The sequence below is a fragment of the Danio aesculapii genome, chromosome 15 (assembly GCF_903798145.1).
Source record: "Danio aesculapii chromosome 15, fDanAes4.1, whole genome shotgun sequence".
In the NCBI taxonomy this organism is placed as follows: domain Eukaryota; kingdom Metazoa; phylum Chordata; class Actinopteri; order Cypriniformes; family Danionidae; genus Danio; species Danio aesculapii.
Window position 1 is genome coordinate 41,542,651 of NC_079449.1, and position 25,000 is coordinate 41,567,650.

General features: G+C 35.7%; 1 protein-coding gene across 1 annotated transcript in view; it reads left to right on the forward strand.

The window, feature by feature from the left end:
* Positions 1 to 25,000, forward strand: part of atm (ATM serine/threonine kinase) — a 155,958-nt gene that overhangs the window by 100,929 nt on the left and 30,029 nt on the right. The window contains exons 38-47 of the mRNA XM_056474506.1: positions 246 to 404; positions 5,510 to 5,618; positions 5,776 to 5,864; positions 8,336 to 8,438; positions 8,527 to 8,675; positions 10,860 to 10,964; positions 14,453 to 14,572; positions 18,063 to 18,297; positions 23,033 to 23,203; positions 23,308 to 23,427. Of these exons, the coding sequence (XP_056330481.1) occupies positions 246 to 404; positions 5,510 to 5,618; positions 5,776 to 5,864; positions 8,336 to 8,438; positions 8,527 to 8,675; positions 10,860 to 10,964; positions 14,453 to 14,572; positions 18,063 to 18,297; positions 23,033 to 23,203; positions 23,308 to 23,427 (1,360 nt within the window). The remainder of the gene's footprint in view (positions 1 to 245; positions 405 to 5,509; positions 5,619 to 5,775; positions 5,865 to 8,335; positions 8,439 to 8,526; positions 8,676 to 10,859; positions 10,965 to 14,452; positions 14,573 to 18,062; positions 18,298 to 23,032; positions 23,204 to 23,307; positions 23,428 to 25,000) is intronic.

Below are 25,000 nucleotides of genomic sequence, written 5' to 3' on the forward strand. Positions count from 1 at the left end.
AAAATTACACTGGAAATGTTTGAAAATATGGAAATATATTTAACAGACTAATGTGAATGTGACCACAAGCTGGAAATGATTATAAAATTATAATTCAACACTTGACGAGGACAGGACTTGTGTATCTTTTCTCTGTGGGACCCTGATTTGTAGATTGCATTGTTGATCATTTGTATTTAGTTCTGGTTAAACAGTTCAAATCAATTCTCGCTGATTGTGAAGTGTGAATTGTTTTGTTTTTAAAGTAATGAATACGGCACGGTGTGCGATTCCAACTTTTGGCTGGATCTGAATTATCTGGAGGTGGCTGGAGCCGCTCAGATGTGTTCTGCCCATTTCACTGCTCTCCTGTACTCTGAGATCTACGTGGACAAGATCAGATCCAACATGGAGCAGAATCGAAGGTACAGTACTGCCAGAAACCCCAATACATGCATCCAAAAGCTTAGGCAGCTGACTTGTTGCCTATTTGCGCATGAAGGCACCTCACAAAACTGATTTATTCATTCGTTCATTCATGAGTTCTGTTTAAGAATATCCATATTGTATTTGCTGTGGTGTTCATAACAGTGCCAAATGCTTGGAGAATTAATTGGTTTGCTTAAAGGTGCTGTATGTAAGTTTTTGACCATAATATGTTTACAGATATTTAAGAAACATGCTAAGTGTACATTTTTGTCTATCTGAAAAACAATGCTAAAGTCAGCTATTCTGCTTTGAAAGTGTGAGTTACCTGTCAGAACAGCTGTCTTTGTTTTGGTTCTTTTAACCCGCCCACCACCACTTTAGCCAATTATATTTTAGCACCCTGGGTTGCCTTTAAGGAAAATGCCATATTTGATTCATTCAGTCAGGAAGGCCCTCAAAGCATGCGTCCGTGACCAAAAATGTGACTTCCGATGGACAGTAGCAGCCCCGAAATGAGGCGCTGATTCAGAGTTCCACATGAGGTGGTTATTAATTATCAAATAATATAAATATTATGAGCGTAAACATTAGGTGAGCAGGTTACATTGTAACCCCGTGTCCTAACAACACGTTACGTGACAATTTGCGCATGAAGACACCTTACAAAACAGATTCATTCATGTGCAACAAAATAAAGAGAGCGTTGGTCATAACTAGACTTGCAGTACAGTATGCCAATATTCAATAAAACATGTAAATCACTCGTGCTTGACGCACGTTCAACGTCTGGTGTGAACACAGCATTAAACATCAGGCTATTATAGGGCTATTGTATGTTAACACTGTGCAAAAAGGCTCCAATAAGTTAATTTAACTTAACTCACGATGAAAAATATAAAAGCTTTTATTAACCTTAAGTGATGTTATTTATTTATTTTTTTGTTAATTGCTAATAATACATCAAAATATTAGTCGTGATCATTTTATTAAATGGCGTTAATAACTCCGTTATATGTAATAATTCAGTTGTATTTTTTTACTAACATAGTAAATAATAAATCTGTCTTTTTCTATCTTTTGATTTAAATCCATTAGCTAACGTTTACTAATGAGATTGTAGTAAAGTGTTGCATATTATACCGTTTAATCTTTGCGCCATTTAATTTGGTTGAAACATTGTTAACTTTGAACATGCAGTGCTTCCACATATAGAGTATTCTACACATAGAGTTTTTTTTTTGTATCTTTCAAAGAAAGCCAAACATTTGCGATAGATTAACCAGTGAAAATTCTTCCCTTGTTCTTCCATTTCCTACTGCTGGTTCTGTGTGTGCGAGATCTTTCATCACTCACACTGACAGTCATGTACTATGCAGACCCACGACAGATATGCGCCTTTTCCGCCAATATGCATCCGACCGTAGTTTCTTGATCTCCTAAAATCCGTGATTCGGCTTTTACTTTCGCTTTCTAAAGTTGCTGTTATTAGAATGCATTTTTGCATTACCATTTCGCAGCTGACTGCGCGCGCACAGCGAAACACTAAATGATGAATTATTTAATAAACAACTCAGATAAAGTTTACTCGGAGAGATAAAAATGACATCTATACTGGCCGCAAAATATTTGTACACCACTAGAAATGGTTAATCAACTAATTTGCCTTGTTTAAATAATCTACATTTTTTATTCTTGTAATATTTATAATTTCTAGCAATATTGCCTTTTTTATTCAGTTTTTTCTGTTATTCTCATGTGCTGTATATTTTTTATTAATTTAATGGCGTTAATATATTACACACTTTATACACATCTAAAATGGTAAATGGTAATTTGGCAATACTGTACAAAATATCATGCTAATAAAACAACTTTAGAGAGAGAGAGCAGCTTTTGCCTGTCAGTGGGTGCACATGGCTGCTAAATAGCATAAAAGTAAGATAAATAGTACATTTCCTTTTATTTCAACAGCCTTTTTTTAATAACTTTAACTTACTGCAAAGAAAAGGTGTATAACTGTGATATAATAAATAAAAATATGGTTAAAAATCACATTATTTATTTAGTTGTTGCATGTAGTTGACCATTTACAGTTGAATTCAGAATTATTAGCCCCCCTTTTGAATTTTTTTTTAAAAATATTTCCCAAATAATGTTTAACAGAGCAAGGAAATTTTCACAGTATGTCTGAAAATATTCTTCTGAAGAAAATTTTATTTGTTTTATTTCGGCCAGAATAAAAGCAGTTTAAATTTTTTTAAAAGCCATTTTAAGGTCAAAATTATTAGTCCCTTTAAGCTATATTTTTTTTTCGATAGTCTACAGAACAAACCATTATTATACAATAACTTGCCTAATTACCCTAACCTGCCTAGTTAACCTAATTAACCTAGTTAAGACTTTAAATGTCACTTTAAGTTGTATAGAAGTGTCTTAAGAAATATCTAGTCATATATTATTTACTGTCATGACAAAGATAAAATAAATCAGTTATTAGAAATGAGTTATTAAAACTATTATGTTTAGAAATGTGCTGAAAATCTTCTGTTAAACAGAAATTAGACTTCAACTGTATGTGCTGTGGGTAAAAGGTGTGTTTCAATCCGGCTACCACGGCAAGTATTTCAAACCTGTGGGAAGCACAGGTATATGTATAGGCATGTATATGCATGTAAATGCAATAAAGCAATACACACAATTTTATTTTTTATTATTATACCTGTTAATAACCTTTTTGCAGCTTACGTCAATAACGTGATAAAACTGTACATCGCCATAAAGCTTCAGCAATTAGTTTCAAGATGCAAAAAATTAGGCCTAGTGATAAGTAAGTAAATATTTACAGAAATGACATCAAAATGGGTCAAAAATGACACCTAACCAGAGTTTCCAGATGCCATCTTTATTTTGACTGTCAGAAATGGAACGCACAGGATTGTGGCATACAAAAAAGCAATTAGGGTTTGTACATTGATGCCATCATACTAAAGAACATGTCTTTCATATTTAGCACATTCCAGCTTTGGTACACAGCCAGTTTCTTACTAAATTCATGCCTTCAATAGTCACAATCACAGAGATCTTCACTCTAGATTGATTAGTTATGTGAAGACACTCAAAACACTATGCAATTCAATTCTTAGTGTGCCTCACACAAGTGAGTGGGTTTGACAAACCACCTGTAGAAAAGGCACTCTTTCATCTTTCTGACACTTTTACTGACGCTTGCTTCAGTTTTGTACATTTGCACTAGACACTTTCTTAAAACCACTCTAAAAACATTGTGCATTTATGAAGTGTGTGGCATACCAATGGTAGCTCATGGCAATTCCTAACTTTTTCATTTTAGTGGTTAATTCGTATGAATTTGTGCGATCTGAACACTCCCTCATCCTTACTCTAGCATTTAATTCTCTGAGCACAAACAGTTCCTTTGTATAATTAGCACAATTTGTATGTATTGCATCTTGTTTAATCGCTGAATTCATCCTCATTTGTAAGTCACTTTGGATTTAGCATCTGCTAAATGACTAAATATAAATGTAACGTTAAGATCTGTAAAGCCCACCCAGTGGGCCCAACAAAGGTGTCCGCTGGTGGATGAAGGTTCACTGCCTGTTCGCTCTTTCCAGTGCACAATGTTGATTTACTTCAAATTTAACTCATATCTGACTCCAATTTGAATATGAGAATATTAATGTATTTATCCTCCGTTTTATCTGACTCCAATCATAAAACATTAAGAAGATTATATCAATACATAATTTAGATAAAGGTTTGAACCTTTTGTCTTCACTCGTAACTATTACATTTGTTAATTCGGGTGTCGCTCAGAGGAATCGCCACGGCCGATGGCGTCCCTCACGGTCACACTCTCGTCAGTCTTGATTAATAAACAGAGGTAAATGACTAATACTTTTAGATGGCCGCTCCCATGCTTGCTCATTCTAAAGTATTTTTGATACGTCCCACTTAGATGTACACCCCTGAGTAAAGACAATATAATTTCTAATCAGAGATCAAGGTCGTTATTATAAATGTAACCGACTACTGTACTCTATAATAATTTTGGTTTAGCCAAGCCCATGATTTCCCATGTACATTTAATTTAGAATAATATTACTTTCAAACAAGGGTCGCGTACCCTAGCTTGGTTAGTTGTGCAACTCCTTGTTGCCCTGACGGAATTAACGCCCTTTCCACCCAAGCACACTGAAATCAATATCAAGAGTCAGTCGGATCCCTTAAATACAATTAGTGTGCCCAAAGCTCCATCTCAACAGGATTTTAGTCCGTCTTCTGACCTGACAGAGGAAGTGCAGAAACTAGGATACAGCGTAATCTACTAGAATGTATAATTACAGAGAAAATATGTTCAAACATAACAATTTAATAGTCAGGTAAATACAGAATGTATTATGCCAATTATTCAGTCAATTTATAAACAATCAATAGAAGACATCAAATTCTCAAAGATAGATCCAAGATTAAAAGATGCATACCTGACTTCAAAATATACAAAGTATGAAGCATGAAGCTCTACACTACGGGCTAATCTGGTTACAAAATCACTCCGAACATTTAGAAACTTTCCCTTAAGTAGTCAAACCAAGAATCTACTGGAGGAAAGTGCTGTGTTGAATAACAAAAGGCATTTGCATTTAGTGGCATGTTAGAGCTGAAGAGTTTCTGCCTAAAGGGAACAAATGGTCATTTGAATAGAAGCCCCTAGGTAAAGGCACACCCTCAGCAGTGGTTCAAAAGAAACCTGAAGTTATATATCTTTTGTTTTGATTGTCTATTTCTGAGGGAATGAGACCATTTTAACAGTGAGACATTTCAAATGATATCAAACATGATAGATAAAGTCCCTTGGATTGATATAGAAACCCGATTCTGTGTGAGTATGTATGAAGAGAGGGTGAGTAAACAGAGGGGGTTGCGGGGATGCTTCAAATGTAAATGAAGGAAAGGTGAAGTGAGGTGTGGAACCGATTGTCTCTGTGTTTCCAGTTCATGTTTGAATTGTCAAAGACATCAAATTGTTTGTGGTATCTTAAATCTAACAGATCTATGACCGATGGCATGTGTTTTGTCTCAGATCTCAGTCTCGAGCGTCACGGCGGATCACATTTGAGGAGAACAGCCAGACACTCTCTATCAGCAATGTGAATGAAAAGAGTTTAGAAGACTCTGGTTTCAGTCTTCAGGTGGGTGATGGGTATCAGAAGCACATACATAGTGGAACAATAGCTATTTCATATCTACTCCACTTCTTGCTTCATTTCTCTTCCACCACCTTACCCTTGATCATAATGCAGAATGCTGGCATGTTTATCAAGACTTTAATTTGTTTGCCTGTCTTAGGATCTTTTGATTGAGGTATACCGGTGCATTGGAGAACCTGACAGTCTGTATGGGTGTGGAGGGGGCAAGTTAACCAGTCCTCTGACTAGGTGAGAGTTTTGAGTAATAAATGAAAAGGATAAATCAATGTTTATTTATGAATCTATCTATTGAAATAGATTTCGGTATTGAATAAAAACACCTGTTAAATGTATGATACTTCCGTGAACAATATTCATGGAACTTTCATTAAGTGAATTTGAAGTCTTTACCTTGAGAAATTTTCCATTGCACAAACTCTTTCTCTGATTTCATAAACCTCAGTTCAACATATTAATATTAAAGGATTTATTAGTAAATAAGACATGTGCAGACATGTTGGCATAATCTTTGCCCAACTTTTGGACTTAATTCTCAAGTTTGGCTCCAATATAGTGCATGAATGCAAAAGAAAGTATTGCAAATAATCCATATGCAAAGATGATTCAGTTAAAGTCGCTTTAATTGTGACTAAGTCTTGCATAAAAGTACTTAAAATAGAATCTAGCCTTTTTCAGTCATGATTGTTTATTAATGAAATGTATTTTCATTCAGGCCCCTAGTATTAACATTTGTTGGTAGCACTTTATTTTATGGTGTCGTTTTCACAGTGTAAAAATTACTGAGTAACATTAATTGATTATATGTACTTACTCCATGGTTATGGTTACAATGCAGGTTAGGATTATGGTAATTTTACGTAACTATGCAGAATTAATTGTAATTACTAAAATAAATTTGAGGAACTTTAACACGTTAACAAGTGTTACCAATTCTTTTTTAGATCTGATAACTCATCAGCTGAGACTTAGTACTGTTTTCACTGTGAATGAACTTAAGTGCAAGCCTTATGACCACTTGTGTTCACTTTCAAGAGAGATCTCAGTGCGGACAAGCTCTTTGAAGAAAATGAACTCATGTTACACAAGTGTCTTTCAAGGCAAAGACAACTGCAGTTTTTATCGGAATTAGTGGTGTCAAAAGATTAATATATTGAAGTCAAAGGTATTAGCAAAAAATATTTTTACCAAAATTCTCCGCAGAAATAGCAAAAAACGTCTGCAGATTCCGTCTGGCCCTACCTACAAGTTATTGTATATGATTGTTCAACAACAAAGAAAAACTAGTTTGGTGTGACAGAATTTTCAGTTTAGCTTGAACTCTTCTTTTAATGGTGAATTTAGGGTGAAATATCCTTTAATATATATATATTTTTTTAATTTAAATTTTTTTTATTATCGCTAACGATTACTTGATGATCTATTGTCAATAACCCTTTAATCGATAGACCTTATCGATGACTGATTAAGCGTGGACATTTAGAGGTTCAGTTATGCTTTGTGCTGCGAGAAGCGTCCACGCATCACATAATCAAGTGACATCTTCGCATATTGCGGAACGCATAAAACCCTGTTATGCGCAGATCTCCGTTAGATCCGCGGGTGTTTTAACCAATTTTGTCTGACAGACTGGCACGAATAGGCCTATGCAGACTCTCATTTTATAAACCGCGCATCACGGCGAGACATGCGGAGAGCCTCTCCATTCACACAACAAGCTTCTGAGCTTGAACCTAAGAAATCTATCAGTGCTGTAGCTTGTAAAGACTGTCCTGGTCATGCTGCTCAAACAGCTTCTTTAAATGAATTAAACTGAAACCGTGAAAACAGTTTGATGGATTGTTTTGGCGCTAAGACATATAACTTAACCTATAGCGGGCTTGTTTTAAAGCGTTTCGCCTCAGATGTTATATGTTCTTCTTGTTTATGTTATAGATAATTGACCAACAAAATATACATCAAAATTAAGTTACACATTATACAAAATGAAATTCGTTGCAAAAAGATGCGTTTTCAAAGAAATATACATATATTTTTAGTTCATGCCCATCTTCGCTCCGTAGAAAATAAGGATTTAATTAATGATCCACTGTTCACGAATTCACGATATCGAATTTTATATATATATATATATGTATGTAAATGTGTATGTGTATGTATGTATATATGTATACATATATATATATATATATATATATATATATGTATGTATATATATGTATGCATATGTGTATGTATGTATATATATATATATATATATATATATATATATATATATATATATATATATATATATATATATATATATGTATGTATATATATATATATATATATATATATATATATATGTATGTATGTGTGTATGTATATGTATGTATGTATGTATGTATGTATGTATATATATATATATATATATATATATATATATATATATATATATATATATATGTATGTATGTATGTATGCATGTATGTGTATATATATATATATGTATGTATGTATGTATGCATGTATGTGTATATATATATATATATATATATATACACACATATACATATATATATATATATATATATATATATATATATATATATATATATGTATATGTGTATGTAAAGAGTCACTTTATAAATTCTTGCTAAATTAAATCTAAATCTAGAATTGCTGATGTCTCTGTTTTTCTCTTTTCTCATTGACTCCAGAATTCGGACATATGAACATGAGGCCATGTGGGAAAAGGCTTTGGTTTCATATGACCTTCACTCCAACCTTCCTGAGGTCACACGACAGATTGGCATAGTAGAGGTAGATTTGACCCATTAGCACTGACACTTCTGCAAAACTATGAGGATGGTTGAAGATAACAGTTAGCATGTGTTTGTGTGTTTCTCAGGGTCTGCAGAACTTTGGTCTGTGTAGTATTCTAAGCACGTATCTACACGGGCTGGAGAAAGATGGGATGGAGTGGGGTCCTGAACTCAGAGAGCTGCGTTTTCAGGCAGCCTGGAGAAGCACACAGTGGGACTGTAACCTGCCCGAGAGGTGAGTGTTTGTAATAATACTTGTTACATATGGAATATCTAATATGGTATATTTTTTACATTTTTATTTATTTATAATAATTTTTTACTATCATACTATTGTTTTTTTCTCTCCAGTTTTTATGCCCTTTCTCAGTGAACAGTAGTTCACAAAAAACTGAAAATCCTGTCATTATTTACATACTTGTCACACACCTGTTTGAGTGTTGATCCTTTTGTTGAACACAACAGAAGATATTTTGAAGATACTTGGAAACTTGTAACCATTGATTTTCATAGTATTTGTTTTTTTGTACTATAGAAGTCAGGGTTCAATGGATTTTTCATAATAACTTCTTAACAAAAGAAGTCCTGTTTATTAAAGTTATATTTAATATTTTTCCCAATATATGTATATGTATGTATATTCACCCAAATGAATACAGTGCTTTCGGAAAGTATTCATAGCGCTTCACTTTTTCCATATTTTTTTATGTTACAATCTTATTGCAAAATGGATTAAATTCGTTTATTTCCTCAAAATTCTACACATAATACCCCATAATGACAAAAATCACATGTACATAAGTGTTCACAGTCTTTGCCATGAAGCTCTAAATTGAGCTCAGGTACATTCTGTTTCCACTGATCATTCTTGAGATGTTTCAGCAGCTTAATTGGAGTTCATCTGTGGTATATTCAGTTGATTGGACATGATTTAAAAAGGCATACACCTGTCTATATAAGGTTCCAGGGTAGACAATGCATGTCAAAGCACAAACCAAGGATAGTCTCGAGGCACAAGGCTGGGGAAGGTTACAGAAACATTTCTGCTGCTCTGAAAGTTCCAATGAGCACAGTGGCCTCCATCATTTGTAAGTGGAAGATGTTTGGAACCACCAGGACTCTTCCTAGAGCTGGCTGACCATCTAAGCTGAGTTATCAGGCGAGAAGGGCCTTAGTCAGAGAGGTGATCAATAACCTGATGGTCATTCTGTCTGAGCTCCAGCGTTCTTCTGTGGAGAGAGGAGAACCTTACAGAAGGACAACCATCTGTGCAGCAATCCACCAATCAGGCCTGTATGGTAGAGTGGCTAGACGGAAGCCACTCCCCGCCTGGAATTAGCCAAAAGGCATCTAAAGGACTCTCAGACCATAAGAAACAAAATTCTCTGGTCTGATGAGACTAAAATTGAACTCTTTGGAGTGAATGCCAGGCATTACATTTGGAGAAAACCAGGCACCTCTCATCACCAGGCTAATACCATCCCTACAGGGAAGCATGGTGGTGGCAGCATCATGCTGTGGGGATGTTTTTCAGCAGCAGGAACTGGAAGACTAGTCAGGATAGAGGGAAAGATGAATGCAGCAATGTACAGAGACATCCTGAATGAAAGCCTGCTTCAGAGTGCTCTTGACCTCAGACTGGGGCGAAGGTTCATCTTCCTGCAGGACAATGACCCAAAGCACACCGCCAAAATGTCAATGGAGTGGCTTCACAACAACTCTGTGAATGTCTTTGAGTAGCCCAGCCAGAGCCCAGACCTAAATCCTATTGAACATCTCTGGAGAGATCTGAAAATGGCTGCACACCATCGCTTCCCATCCAACCTGATAAAGCTTGAGAGGTACTGCAAAGAGGAATGGGCAAAAATTCCCAAAGACAAGTATGCCCAGCTTGTGGCATCATATTCAAAAAGACTTGAGGCTGTAATTGCTGCCAAAGGTGCATCAAAGTATTGAGCAAAGGCTGTGAATACTTCTGTACATGTGATTTATCAGGTTTTTTATTTTTTTTAAATTTGCAACAATTTCAAAAAATCTTTTTTTCACATGGAAATGTGGAAAAAGTGAAGCGCTATGAATACTTTCCTTCTTTTTTTCTTATACTATATAGATAGATAGATAGATAGATAGATAGATAGATAGATAGATAGATAGATAGATAGATAGATAGATAGATAGATAGATAGATAGATAGATAGATAGATAGATAGATAGATAGATAGATAGATAGATAGGTGGGAGGGTGGGTGGATGGATGGATGGATGGATGGATGGATGGATGGGTGGGTGGATGGATGGATAGATAGATAGAATTTGACAGAGAGATCTGTAAGGGGTGTATCTTTCACTTGCTGAGCACTATAGGTTCCAATAAACAGCTTATCCTTTAAATTTATTATGTTTTTACTTTTTTGTATAGAAATGAGAAGCTGAAGCCAGGCATCAATGAGTCCTTGTTCAGTGCCCTCCAAGCTTTGAGAGACAAAGAATTCTCTTTGTTTGAGCAAACCCTGAACTATGCCAGGTAACCATATTTACCATCTCCATGTTTAAGACTCATTATTATCATACATGAAAATAACCATGACCATAACTATAACTATTATGTTTTAATTGTGTTTATTCCAAATGACAGCTTATTCACTGGAATAGTTTTCAGACCAACCAGAATCCACCTTTAAAAAGACAAGAACAATCAAAAGTGTCCCGAAGTGCCTTCAAACAGTGTTTCCCAACCCCGTTCCTGGAGGCACACCAAGAGTTTATATTTTGGATGTTTCTATTATCTGATCCATTAATTTCAGGTTTTGGAGTCTCTAATGTTCTGATGAGTTGATTCAGGTTGACTCTTCCTAATCAAACAAACATGAATCAGTCAACTCATCAGAACATTAGAAGAGACCACAAAACCTTAAATTGATTGTTCAGAAAAGGGAGGCATCCAAAATATGTACTGTTGGTGCGCCTCCAGGAACAGGTTTGGGTACACCGCACTAAAATGTGTGATGTAATTTTGGCTGAAACATGAAAAGGGGCAGTATTGACTCTTCATTTATAAGTAGATGCCGCCATTGGAATTTTTTGGCTTGACACTTCCCATCTCATTCAGTTCCATTTTTTTAGGTGTTAAAAACAACTCGTCAGGCTGCTTGATCTTTCAAACTAACAATTTCTTATTAAAGTATTTTATTTTTTATGTACATTCATAAACACTTGGATGTAGAGCAAGTAGTTTGACCGTTTTCTAACATTTATTATTCCTAGTCATTTCTTCCATAGGCAACTTCCACATTGCTGAATAAGGTCAATATAGTTGCTCTGCTGCATCTCCTTAGCACTTAATGATAGCTACAGTCTAAAACAGCAATGGCAAGTTTGTATAACGGTTTCTCCACCTTTATAAAACGCAGCAGTCAATGTAATTCAAATGCATCCGATGGATCTGAATTATGTGACATTAATGCCATACTTAATTCACTCCGATAGAAATTATATTTACTCTGTCTGAACTGTTTATATACATTCATGCTATATAGTGCACTATATGCCATTCAGCATGTAGTCAACTGTAACTATGTGTGTAACAGCTTTAGGACTCTATTTTAACGATCTTGGTGCAAAGTCTAAAGCACTTGGTGCAAAACCTTTAAGGCCGTGTCCGAATCCACTTTTGCTATTTTAAAGATGGAAAATTACGCTCTGTGCCCTGGCGCATGGTCTAACAGGGTTGTGCTTATTCTCTTAATGAGTTATGGGTGTGTTTTGAGCATAACATGCATTAAAACAATCAGAGTCTCATCTCACATTCCCTTTAAGAGTTAGTTGCATCGCGCCATGGCGCATTTGCTATTTATATGGTGGAATTTGTAGGTGGAAAAACGGAACGCTTCACTAGCGAGAAAACAGGTAAACAGAGCATCTGCAGCGAGAATAAAGAATGAGCCTCATCCATTCGGCCTCTTTACTTTCTCTTTACTTTTACTCTTTACTTTACTACTTTACTTTCATAGATAAGGAAACAGTGTTGTATGCACTCCACTGAAGACATCCGTTAGCCTACTTATTTAATTTCGTTTGTTAAGCGTAAAGATTTGTTTCAAAACTATTTCTGATTTCAGTTCTAATTTCCAGCAAACAAAAATAAATGAACAGTAAAAACCAGGGTGTCTGCAGGCTCTTAAAAAGTCTTAAATTTACTGAAATATTGTTTTGTTGGTCTTAAATCTTTTTAAACAGGTCTTAATTTTTCTTTGTTAATGTTTTGCTACCCAATTTGACCAAAACCCAAACAATCACCAACAATCATCTGAATAAAACATTAAACTTTTTAATTAAAAAGGTAATTATTAACTCTATCATAGTGGTATAATTATTTTCCTTACAATAACATTTGTTTAAACGTTCTTTATGTATTTACTGCTGAGGACACCGACCTGGACAGATTGTTGTGCATAGATTTAGTTTATTATTGTTTTTAAAACTTTTAAAACATTTGTTCATTTTTTAAAATTATTTTAAAGAAAGTTTATGTTGGAAAAAAAGTGTATGGATACAAGTAGAGCTTGATGGTTTTTACACAAGATCTAAAATATTTAGCTTAGGAATAAAATCTGAAATAATTTTATTTTTATTATTAATGTATTATTGTATTATTAAATGTATTCAATTATAATATATTTGATAGGGCAAATAAAAATCTTTGCCATCTGGGCCATTTGAAAAATTCCTTAGCCTTTAGCCCTTTATGGGCTAAAATTTCATTCATAATGGTCTTAAAAAGACAGGTGGACAAATCTAAACTTGTTTTTATTAAAACAAATATAAATATGCATATAATAATACTTCTAATAATAATAATAATATACAAATGCCCAAACATATATAAATGTTTTATAGATTTATGTAAAAAATAATAATTTTTGTAACATTTTAATCTTTATTTTTTTCCATATGTAAAGATATTTGTGCATTGCTGTACATCCTGTGTGTAATAAGCAATGTGTAAGCATTTCAACCTGCATAGGCCCATAACTAATGCACTCTGCTTTAGACTTTAGAGCGGCTTTTAGTTGGTCAATGGCGTGGTCTATTTCAGTTCCTCAAAATAGCAACGCGCCAACAATGCGTCTTAACACACCTCCACACAGACTAGCACACCCACGAGTCCGCAAAGTGGCGCGAATGGATTTGCTATTTAAACAAAATGGCACAAAACGTGAAAATTAGGGTTGTGCTGGTCTGAAAATAGCAACAAATCGTGCCATACACATCTTGCCCCTTATTGCGCCAGGTGTATGAAACGGCCCTTAATATTAAATATCCTAGTGCCCTAAATGAAGACTGTGCAATTAATTTTTTTTCCTGGCTCACCATGGCTAGATAAGTGAACATGCGCTCAGTTTGTTTCAGCTAAGGGATCCTCCTTTCATTGTTATGATGAACTTTGTCGGATATCATTTATTATTTTCTAGTATTTGTGAGCGTTTGTTTGAATACTTGGTGTGCACTTACAATACAGTGAATATGGATAAGTGACCGATTTCAGCTCCACCGATGGCATCTTATAAGGGATGGGACTGTTCAGATAATAGATGCAAACTACATTTGTTGAGCACAAAAGAAGATGTTTTGAAGAAAGCTGGACAAATGCTTCCGTAGTATTTGTTTTCCTACTATGGAAGTCAGTGGTCAAAGGTGTTCAGCTTACTTCAAAATATCTTCTTTTTGTGTTCAACAGAATAAAGAAGCCAATAAAAGTTTGGAAACACTTTGTGTGAATTATCCCTGCAGACACTGAACATTATTGTTGTCATTGTTTTTGTGAGTACGTATTCATACTGGGAAAAGGACATGTTGTTTTTTTCTTAATATGTTTATATTCCTGATTTGATAACATAGTGAGAACTACAGATATATACAGATATATACAGATATATATATATAACTACAGATATATATTCTGTCCCGACTGTAAATTATTCATCTGTACTGATTATGTTTGTGCTTTGTCAGAGGTCGTGAGGTTGAGGAGTTGTGTCGTGGGAGTCTGGAGGCCGTGTCTTCACTTTATCCTGCTCTCTGTAACCTGCAGAGGATCAGTGAACTCCAGAGTGTCGAGGAGCTTTTCTCCAGGTCAGACTCTATTTTCATGTTAGTCATTGAAGTGCAAATTTTTTTTCTCAATTACCAAAAAGAACCTTTAAAATTTATTAATTAAAAAAAAAAAATAATAATAAAATAAAATATATTATGTAATTATATATTAATATATATATATATATATATATATATATATATTATAATATATATATATATATATATATATACATATATACATATATACATATATATATACATATATACATGTATACATATATATATACATATATATATATATATATATATATATATATATATATATATATACATATATACATACCGTCAAACCTCCTCCTTATTTTACCTCGGTATCCGGTATTACTGTGCATAATAAAGAAAGACGATGTAAGGCTCAGACAGAATCACCAAACTGTTGGCTTGTGCCTAAACCATTCAGAAACTGAATACCGTATATGCGACATTAGGTTCGCGGTCACCTGGTTGTCTTGTTCGTATTAGAGATCTGTGTGGGACGCTCTCATTTACAGACACACACAGACAGCACCAAGCGACACACAATATCATGCTCTCTCTCTCTCATTCACACATACACACACACATAGAGAGCACCAAGCGACACACAGCATCACACACTCTCTCATTCACACACACACACACACATAAACAGCATCCACGCGGATCTGCACATGCTCGCTTGGCCAGGAGTGATATTGTTAGATCAAGCGCCCGCTCCTGTTGAAATTACACCAGAGTTACCGACCGCTCTCGCGCTTTTTTCTGAAATTTATTCCCGCACCGCAAGAAATCTGGTCGGGTCCCGTGGCTCCTGCGGTACAGCAGCGGGAATGCAGACCTCTAGTTCATATTTATAACGTCTCCCTTCTCGTTCGGTCGAAACCCGAAATACTGCCAAACTGCAGAGGTTGTGTTCTTTTTCGAGACCAGGTCACTTGTGCGCGACTCGCCATCTTACCTCACCTCTCTCTCTCTCTCCTCCACACTGCCCTGTGATGACAATCACGCACACGCATTTTTAGGCATTAAATAAATAATTATTAATATTTAATACTTGTCTCCTATATAAGTGCATTGTTTTTTTTTATGATGGTATAATGGTATTGAAACTGACACCATTGCTACTTTTAGATCCCGCGGTATACCATATTACCGTATTACCGCCCAAACCTTATATATAAATATAAATTTAAGTTGTTAAATTTTATAGATTCTGAATGTTATTGTATCTGTTTCAGGACAGGGTCAATTTTTGTTGTCTGCTTGTACAGTGTCTGCTTGTACAGTAGATGTCATAACTACACTAGCTGGGTGCTAAGGTCTTTCTCAAAAATACAGTGATATTGGTGTATTTGATGCATTAACTGAAATGGGATACATAAACATAAAAAAACTTGCCATGTTTAACTAATCTGACTAAAACTAAAAACTAATAAAATTACACTTAATTAAATAAGACAAACACACAACATAATTACCCAAGTTATATACAAACTAAAATAGAATATTACTGTTCAGTATAGAAGTCAGAATATGATGATTCCGATTGGTGAACCTAGTGTTTACATGAATGCAAAAGCCTTTTGATTGAATAGCTTGTCATGGGTACATTACATGAATATACTGAGTTTCATACTAACCATGAGACATTCTACTAGAAACGTTCGTTTTCCTTATAAAAATGTGACAGGGTATGACCTTTAAGCTTGTCTTCCTCAAAAAATCATACAAAAACAAGTATAAAATCATACTGTTCAATGATAGAACGCGTTCTTGGTCACTGTCAGCTTCTCCATCAAATGAGTCTTCCTTTGGGTCATAGCTTTAAAGGTGTATTGCACGCATCTTATGTTAAATTTAATGCAAATGTGACAGGACTGTCAGAAACACTGGGACAATTGTAAATGTATACTTGCATTTATTTGTGGAATTTATTTATAATTTCATGTTTTTAATCAATTGGTGTGAATGAGAACAACTTAAACGTGCTATTTCTAAAGTATTTTTTCGTAATAACAGTTTTTAGCATAGCAAAACTATTAAAGCTGTAGATTCAATTTGGCTGAGGACAAGGACAATGACTGGGTTTGTACATTTGTAACGTGTTTTTAATAAAGAACACAAATCTGAGAACAAAATGAAGGACATATTCCTTAACAGAACAACTCACAACTCACAGAAATCAACCATCAGTCCAGTTTAGATATTTTAGGCATGACATACTTTTTATTCACTGTATTTGTTTTAATTTCAGGGACAGATAATTTACATTATGGTAGAATGTCCAACATGTCTCTTTTTTGGCTTTAAAAAACAGGCATGATTTAGATTTTAGAAATGACAAGATGTCTACAGAGAAAAGTGCACATATGGGATGTGGACCTGCACCACTTCACAAACTACGAGTGAAAAAATCATTTCATTTGGCGTGACAATCAGTTATTATGTTGAATGAACATCAGTGTCAGCTTGTTCTGTGCTTCAAATGCCATTACGTTACTTGCATGCCAGTCCATATGCACATATTGTTTACATCACGCAGGGCAAGGCGAGTTTATTTATATAGCACATTTCATGCACAGTGACAACTCAAAGTGCTTTACATAAACAGGAATAAAAACACAAGTGTAAGAAAATAAAAACAGATAATAAAAATGATTAAAAACAGTTTAAAATGTGTTAAAACAGGATATAAAAGAAAGAAAAAGAAAAGTAAGACACAATAGTACGATCTGTAGGACATAGCACAGTGCTCATTCAGTACAGGCACAGCTAAACAGATGTGTTTTCAGTCTTGATTTGAATGTGCCTAATGTTGGAGCACATCTGATCATTTCTAGAAGCTGATTCCAGCAATGAGGGGCGTAGTAGCTGAAAGCCGATTTACCCAGCTTTGACTGAACTCTTGGAATTTCTAGTTTATATGATCCTAAAGATCTAAATGATCTGTTAGGTTCGTATTCAGTGAGCATTGATATCCTAGGCCATTTAGTGATTTATAGACCAGTAATAATACTTTCAAATATATTCTGAATGTAATTGGGAGCCAGTGTAAAGACCTGAGGACAGGCGTGATGTGCTCTGATTTTCTGGTTCTGTGAGGAGGTGAGGAGGCCGTTACAGTAATCCACTATGCTGCTGATAAAAGCATGAACAAGTTTCTCTAAGTCTTCACTGGAAACAAAGCATCTAATTCTTGTAATGTTTTTGAGATGATAGTATGCTGATTTACTAACTGCTTTGACATGACTATTGAAACTCCAGAGTCACATTGATGATACTAAAATATCACTTTTCCTGCAGTAGCCTAGCAGCTTTTACATTTAAATACATGCTTATGTGTTGTAGCTGGATTAATTGTTCAAATATGATCAATTAAAGTCTAATATGAGTCATTGTAATGTGAAACAAAATTAACTAAGCTTCTGCTTACCCAGGGTTTCGAATTTCCAACTGTGAAAAGTCCTTTTATTTCTGTTCTTGACAGGCCAGTAACTGACCTCAGCCTTAATGAGGTGTACAGAAAGTGGCAACAGCACTCCGACTTGTTAACCGACAGTGATTTCAGTTTGGTGGAGCCAGTCTTAGCCCTTCGCTCCTCCATACAGGAAACACTGATTTCCTCAGAGACTGATCCAGACAGGAAGAACTACCTGATTTCCACATATTCCTCTCACCTGATGGAGCTGTGCAGACTGGCTCGTTCTGCGGGAAACACACAGGTGAGTTCCTGTCTGTGTATCACTTGTAACAGCACATTTTGACATTGTTTTCAAAATGGAAATATCTCAGAGTACTGTATATGGAGTGATGAGTAGGGCCAGATGGAATCTGCGGACGTTTTTTGCTATTTCTGCAGAGAATTTTGGTAAAAATCTGCGGATTTCTGCAGAATTATTTTAGGTGTATCATAACTAAAACCTTAATATATAAAATAAAAAATATATTTTTAACTTTTATTTAATGTTTAAAATGCAAATCCAATTAGATTCATTTTATTTGGTAAACAAAGCAAGTCTCTCATATAATATAGCTACTTAAAGACAGAAAATATTACTGTACAAACTGCATTGTACATAAATCAGATGAACATTTTCATATTAGTTCACTTTTCATATTATTCACTTTATTTGGTAAACAAAGCAAGTCTCTCATATAGAGGTGTGAACCTATACTGGTCTCACGGTTCGGTTCGGTTACGCTTATCATGCCATCGATTCGGTTCAGTTCGATATTTTGGTGCATCACGGTGCATTGACGATGCTTTCCATACACAAGCTTTGACAAGCTGTCTGTATAAACACACACACACACACACACACACATGGACACACAGCACCACACTGTCTCTCATACACACACATACACAAACATAGACACACGCGCACTCACACACACACGCCACACGCGCTTGGTTGCGATATTGTGAGACCGCCCACTCCTGTTTAAATTACACCAGAGTTACCGGCCGCTCCTGCACTTTATTAGGAAATTTATTTCCGCGCCGCATGAAATCTGGTCGGTTCCCACGACAATGCACAGGTACAGCCGCGGGAATGCATACAGCCGAGAGGAAAGTCAAGCCAGCAGCCAAGAGGAAAAGTCACGCCAGCAGGTGAAATGGGCCACAGTGAGAGAAAAGAGAGAAATGGAGTACTTTCATTCCTTCAATCGCAGAGAAATAGGGGCTTCTGCTGTAAGTGCCAGTGAAAGACTTTCCAGAAATTCAATTCAATTCACCTTTATTTTAATAGCGCTTTTACAATGTAGATTGTGTCAAAGCAGCTTACATAAAAGGTCATAGTAAATTGGAACAGTGTAGTTCAGTTTGTAGTGTTTAAGTTCAGTTCAGTTTAGCTCAGTTCAGTGTGGTTTAATAATCACTACTGAGAGTCCAAATACTAAAGAGCAAATCAAACGATGCGCAGCTCTATAGATCCCGAACCATGCAAGCCAGTGGTGACAGCGGAGAGGGGAAAAAAAACTTCACTAAAGGCGGAAGTGAAGAAAAAAACCTTGAGAGAAACCAGGCTCAGTTTGGCACGACCAAAGCACACACACAGTGAAATTTCTAAGTAGTTGGCGCCTGTAGTGTTGTAAATTCCCACGCTCGCCTCCCTCGCGACAGAGCGCATATGAGATAAATGACGTCAGTACATAATAACCAGTTATGATTATTAATGAACCGATACCGAATTGTACGCGTCTGCATCGCGGTGCATCGAAGAAACAATTAATTTTGATACCCCTACTCTCATATAATATCTTTATTAAAAGACAGAAAATATTACTGTATAAACTGTATTGTACATAAATCAGATGAACATTTTCATATTAGTCAATAATATTACTGTGATTAATTTAAAAACTGAATAAATATAGATTTAGACACATTTACTCAAGTAAATAAACAGAATTAATGATGGGCTAAAAATGTGCAAAAAATCTGCGTAATTCTGCACGCGCGGATTCCGTGTGGGCCTAGTGATGAAAAAGATGAAGATAAAAGTTTGCTATAAACAAGATGCAATCTATAAAACCTCAAAATCGTGTATGTTTTTTTAATTTTATGTTGGTATAATGTTTGGGTATAACTGCTCTGACCTGATGTCTCATTTATAGGAGAACTATAAAAACATACTTTTACATTTTCAGAAATTTGGTGCATAATTCTGGTCTGAAGGGGTTAAACCAACCAAACATTTGGTGGGTGTATGTGTGTGTATATAGGCCCAAACCAAATTCTATTTTTATACCCCTACCCCTTCCTCTTTCCCTTCCCCTTGGCCCTTACAACCGAGGGTTAAGGGGTAGCGCTTCAAAATTTACCCCTACGAATTGGGACAGCACTACAGCACCTGCACAAGACATCATATGTCATCGCGATATCGTGCTTCATATGAGATCAGACAATCGCATCTGCTGTAGTGATTCCAGTTGTGCTATTTTTTGGTGTTCATCTTCAGGAAATCACTGAAGGCATATATTATGTTATAATAATGATCTAATGTGGCAATAAGATCGTAACTGTTCTGTGCATTTACACAGTGGCCATATTCATCTATGGAAACACACAAAAACAACATTAACGTTATACCAGACACTGTAAAAAGCTCATTCTCAGCCACTAGACTTTTCTGACAGGGTATTCGAGTGTCATCGAGTGTCAGAATGTTGTGGGACTGCTATACAGGAGTTATGATTAGGGATTATAGATCGCGAAATTTAGCTGTTTTTTTTTTTTGTTTTTTTTTTTTAAAGCATTACGGTAAAACACGAACGCGGTTATGAATATATGAAAACGTGTTTGTTTGTCGTAAAAATTCATAATAATGACAAAAAATACTAACTTCTTACTTCCGGATTCAGCAATACTGCTGTTGTAGCTGGTGCATTCTGGGAAATTTTCTTACCCCTTGGTTTTGAGTGTGGTCCTGAAAAATCTTTGTTCAAAGGGCTATTCACGCCTTCCCCTTAGCCCTACGCCTGCAAGCTAAAGAGAATTGGGACACCCCTACACATTGACGTGAACATGCAAAATGAGGGGTAGGGGTAATGGGAAGGGCTAAGGGATAGAATTGTGATTGGGCCATACCGTGGAGGAAAAATGGGTTTTCCCCTTACTGATTTCTCCTTTTTTGCATGTTTTTCAAACTTTATTTATTTATTTATCTATTTATTTTATAGAGGGACAATGTACAACATGACATGTTGTGCCAGAGTTAGCTATAAAGCTAATTTACATCTGTAGTCCCTGGGCAGGAAGTTGTAACAAATTTAACAGTAAAAATAATACAATATACACTTACAGTACAATACATACAACACATCATTGTCAATAAAATCAAATCAAGTCAGTGGCTGCATATTTGATTTTGTTTATGCCAAATTTTAAGAACAATTTTAAAATGATTATAAGTGGTACTCTCGCTTATATACGCTGGTATTTTATTCCATCTTTCTGCTGCTTTAACTGAAAAAACTGATAGTCCAAAAGCAGTTCTCCTAAGTTAATGTTTCAGATCATCAAACACATTTAAATGTTAGTCAAAGATAACACAAGTAAACACATCTTGCGATGTTTAAATCAGTGGTTCTCAAACTGGGGGTCGCGACCCCTGCGGGGGTCGCAGAATAATTTCAAGGTTTAAAAAATTGATTAAAAAATTGTGTAATTTTCAGTGATTATAATATATATTTTTCCGTATTATAAGTGAAAGCTAATATTTACAGATTTTTTAAAGATATCACTGATAAATTCATAAAGTATTTAAGACACATTCAGGCAGAATGCATCTTTGCACTTAAAACGCAGCGCTCAGGAACAGTTTAAAACTGTTGTCATGTCAACTTGCTGCAGTAAACAAAGCCGGCAACGCTTGTCCCGCATTCGCGCTCTTCTTATTGGCCCACTGCGCTAGACTGAATCATTCAGTCAACGCCTTCTGCCTTCAGATGACAGGAGATACAACCGCGAAAATGTAACGCGCTGAAGATGAGAGAACGAAAACAACACTGACAGATTCAGTTTTAGAAACCAGCTAAAGCTACAAATAATGGCACATCTGATTACTGATTACGTGGTGAATGTTAATCCACCATCTATACTTTTCCAAGAGTGGATAAAAGACTTCCATTAGCTTCAAGTCTGCTTATGAAAATAACTAAAGCGTTCCTGTAAAGTCTGTGGGACGGAACTTTCAGGTAACAGTTGCCACATCTACACATTTTAAGCACGAGAGGTTCTGTTTAATCCGTTATCTAATGGCCAGACGCTGTCAGCCATGCAAGTGGCAGCTATATGTAAAATTTAACACCACAAACACCATCGCAAAAGGGCTTGCACTGACACACTGACACATCTGTGCAATATCAGACACCATCTGTGAGAAAACAGTACAGTTAACGTATTGGTAAAAGATTCATTAATAAATTAATTTCAAGCAGTGCGTGCAGGGTCGGTGAGCGGTTCGTCCGCATATCTTTTGGTCACTCAATTATGCTATTAAAATGTGTTTTCGTGTAATAACGGGATTTCTTTGAGACATATTTTCCTCACGGATGCATATATATATATTTTTGCTTGTTAGATTTGATTATTGTTCATTTCAAATGCAATAAATCTGTTTATAAAACTTAAAATAAATATTAAAACAATATTTTTATTAGTTTTGGTAGTGGGGGGGTCGCGAGTTCTTGTCGATCTTACATTGGGGGTCGCTGGCTTAAAAGTTTGAGAACCACTGGTTTAAATGAAGACAAAATACTAAACTACATAACCCTGTGTGAAAATACATTTGCCTCCTAAACCTAATAACTAATTGGGCCACCCTTATCAGCGACAACTGCAATCCATTGTTTTAGATAACTTACAAAGAGTCTGTAAAACGCTGTGGAGGATTTCTGGCCTACTTATCTTTGCAGAGTTGTTGTAATTCAGCCACGTTATTGTTATAGCTGGCAGAGCGAGCAGTATTTCATATGAAGCAGCACAATCTGGTAGTGAGTGGCAGTGGCAGCAGCTCGTGGGCCTGGCAGCTGGAGGAGGCGCAAGTGTTCTGGGTGAAGAAGGAACATGGACTGGCTTTGGAGCTGCTCAAACAGATGATCCATAAGTTGGATGATCTGGTAAGCTGAAGTTTGGTTAAGGTGAAATCTACAGTCCATTTCACAATTGTAGATAATACACTGTCATGTCTCCTGAGTAACACATAATGTCTTGATTTGAGCAGGTGTGTGTGAACCCAGCTGTGGTGCCGGTGTATTCGGAGTGTTTGAGATTATGTGGAAGCTGGCTGGCTGAATCCTGTCTGGAGAGCCCTGCGGTCATACTGGAGAATTATCTAGAAAGGGTAAAGTAACAAACAAACAATCAAAACTATAATTTCTCTTTATAGTTGCATTAAAGCCTATTCCATATAGAGTATCTAACATATAAATCTCTACAGTGGTAAATTTCCAAGTAGGGCTACTCGATGAGTTGAAATGAATCCACAATCACAATATGTCTGGATTATTAATCACATCAGAGAATGTTAATCAAATACAAATATACACTGAGTGTTTCGGACTTAAACAAATACTCAATTATTTTAAGTCTGCCTATTTTACCAATCATTTAAGTTAAATAGTTGAGTTTTTCCTTTTTTTAATACATTCAGTCAATTTCTGAGTCCGGTGGGAGCACATTTAGCTTAGCTTTGCTTAGTATAAATCATTGAATCTTAATAGCGATTAGCATTTTGCTCTAAAAAAAGTGTTTAGAGAATTTTCCCATTTAAAAATTGACCCTTCTGTGTAGGGCTGCACGATTCTGGCTAAAATGATTACCACCATTTTGTTTGCTTAAAATCAAGATTGGTGGACTTGAACAGACGGAATGGTGGACTTGAACAGACTTTAAATATGTCCTGTTTGAAGTGGTGTAAAGTAACAAACTACAAATACTCAAGCTACTGTAATTAAGTAGTTTTTCTCAGAAATTGTAATTTACTAAGTAGTTTACTTAGTAATTTACTAAGTACTTTCCCTTGAGTACATTTTTAGCGCAGTATTGGTACATTTACTCCACTACATTCTTTCAACCTGCAGTCACTACTTTACTTTTTCTTGTCTATAGGGATTAGAAAATTCAGTCCTGTTATTCCTGTCCAATCAAATCGTAATACATAGAAGGTAAATCGCATCATAATGTACTACCTCAAGACATGGGCGATTTATAATTGCAGCAAACTGTTTTAGCATTAAAAGTGTCCAAGACGATTTCCAAAATCTTTACACGCATTGACCCAGAGACTGTTTACATGTGGGAATTCCACAACACTCTCTAACCCTCGCAGCCACATATATATCGCCGATTTCTCTTCGGCCCCGCCCTGGTGTGCTTCAGTAAGAAAGATCCTCCATCCAAATCAGTTCAAACATCAGTTCAATCATCAGTGGTTAGGCAGAACAGCAAATCTGCACGGAAAAAGTTAAGCATACACATATCAGAGCCTGCAAGAGAGTGAGCTTGAGCCCCTCCCGCCCGTGATTGTTCCTGTAAATGAGCACACTCTGGAAGAAGAGATGTAACATTCTGTTGATAACAAGTACCAAGGAGTTAACTTCTCGGTTATCAGTCATACAAAGGCAGAGCTGTTATGGAGCAAAATTATATGAGGTTAAGCACAGGTTTTTGAGGATAAACACATCAGCATAAGTTCATGTAATTAGTTAAAAACAGAATTAAACTATTAATGCAAGGATTAGTCTATTAATGCATAGGATAAAGTTAAAATCATCAAAAATTCCTTCACTAAGCTAAAGGTGCTTCCACTAGACCCAGAGATCAGTTGAATGCATTAAAAATGCTAAAGCTCAACTGTTCAACTCTAGAGGAGTTGTAAATGAGCCTATTTCCGAAAAATGTGAGCGTTCCTTTAA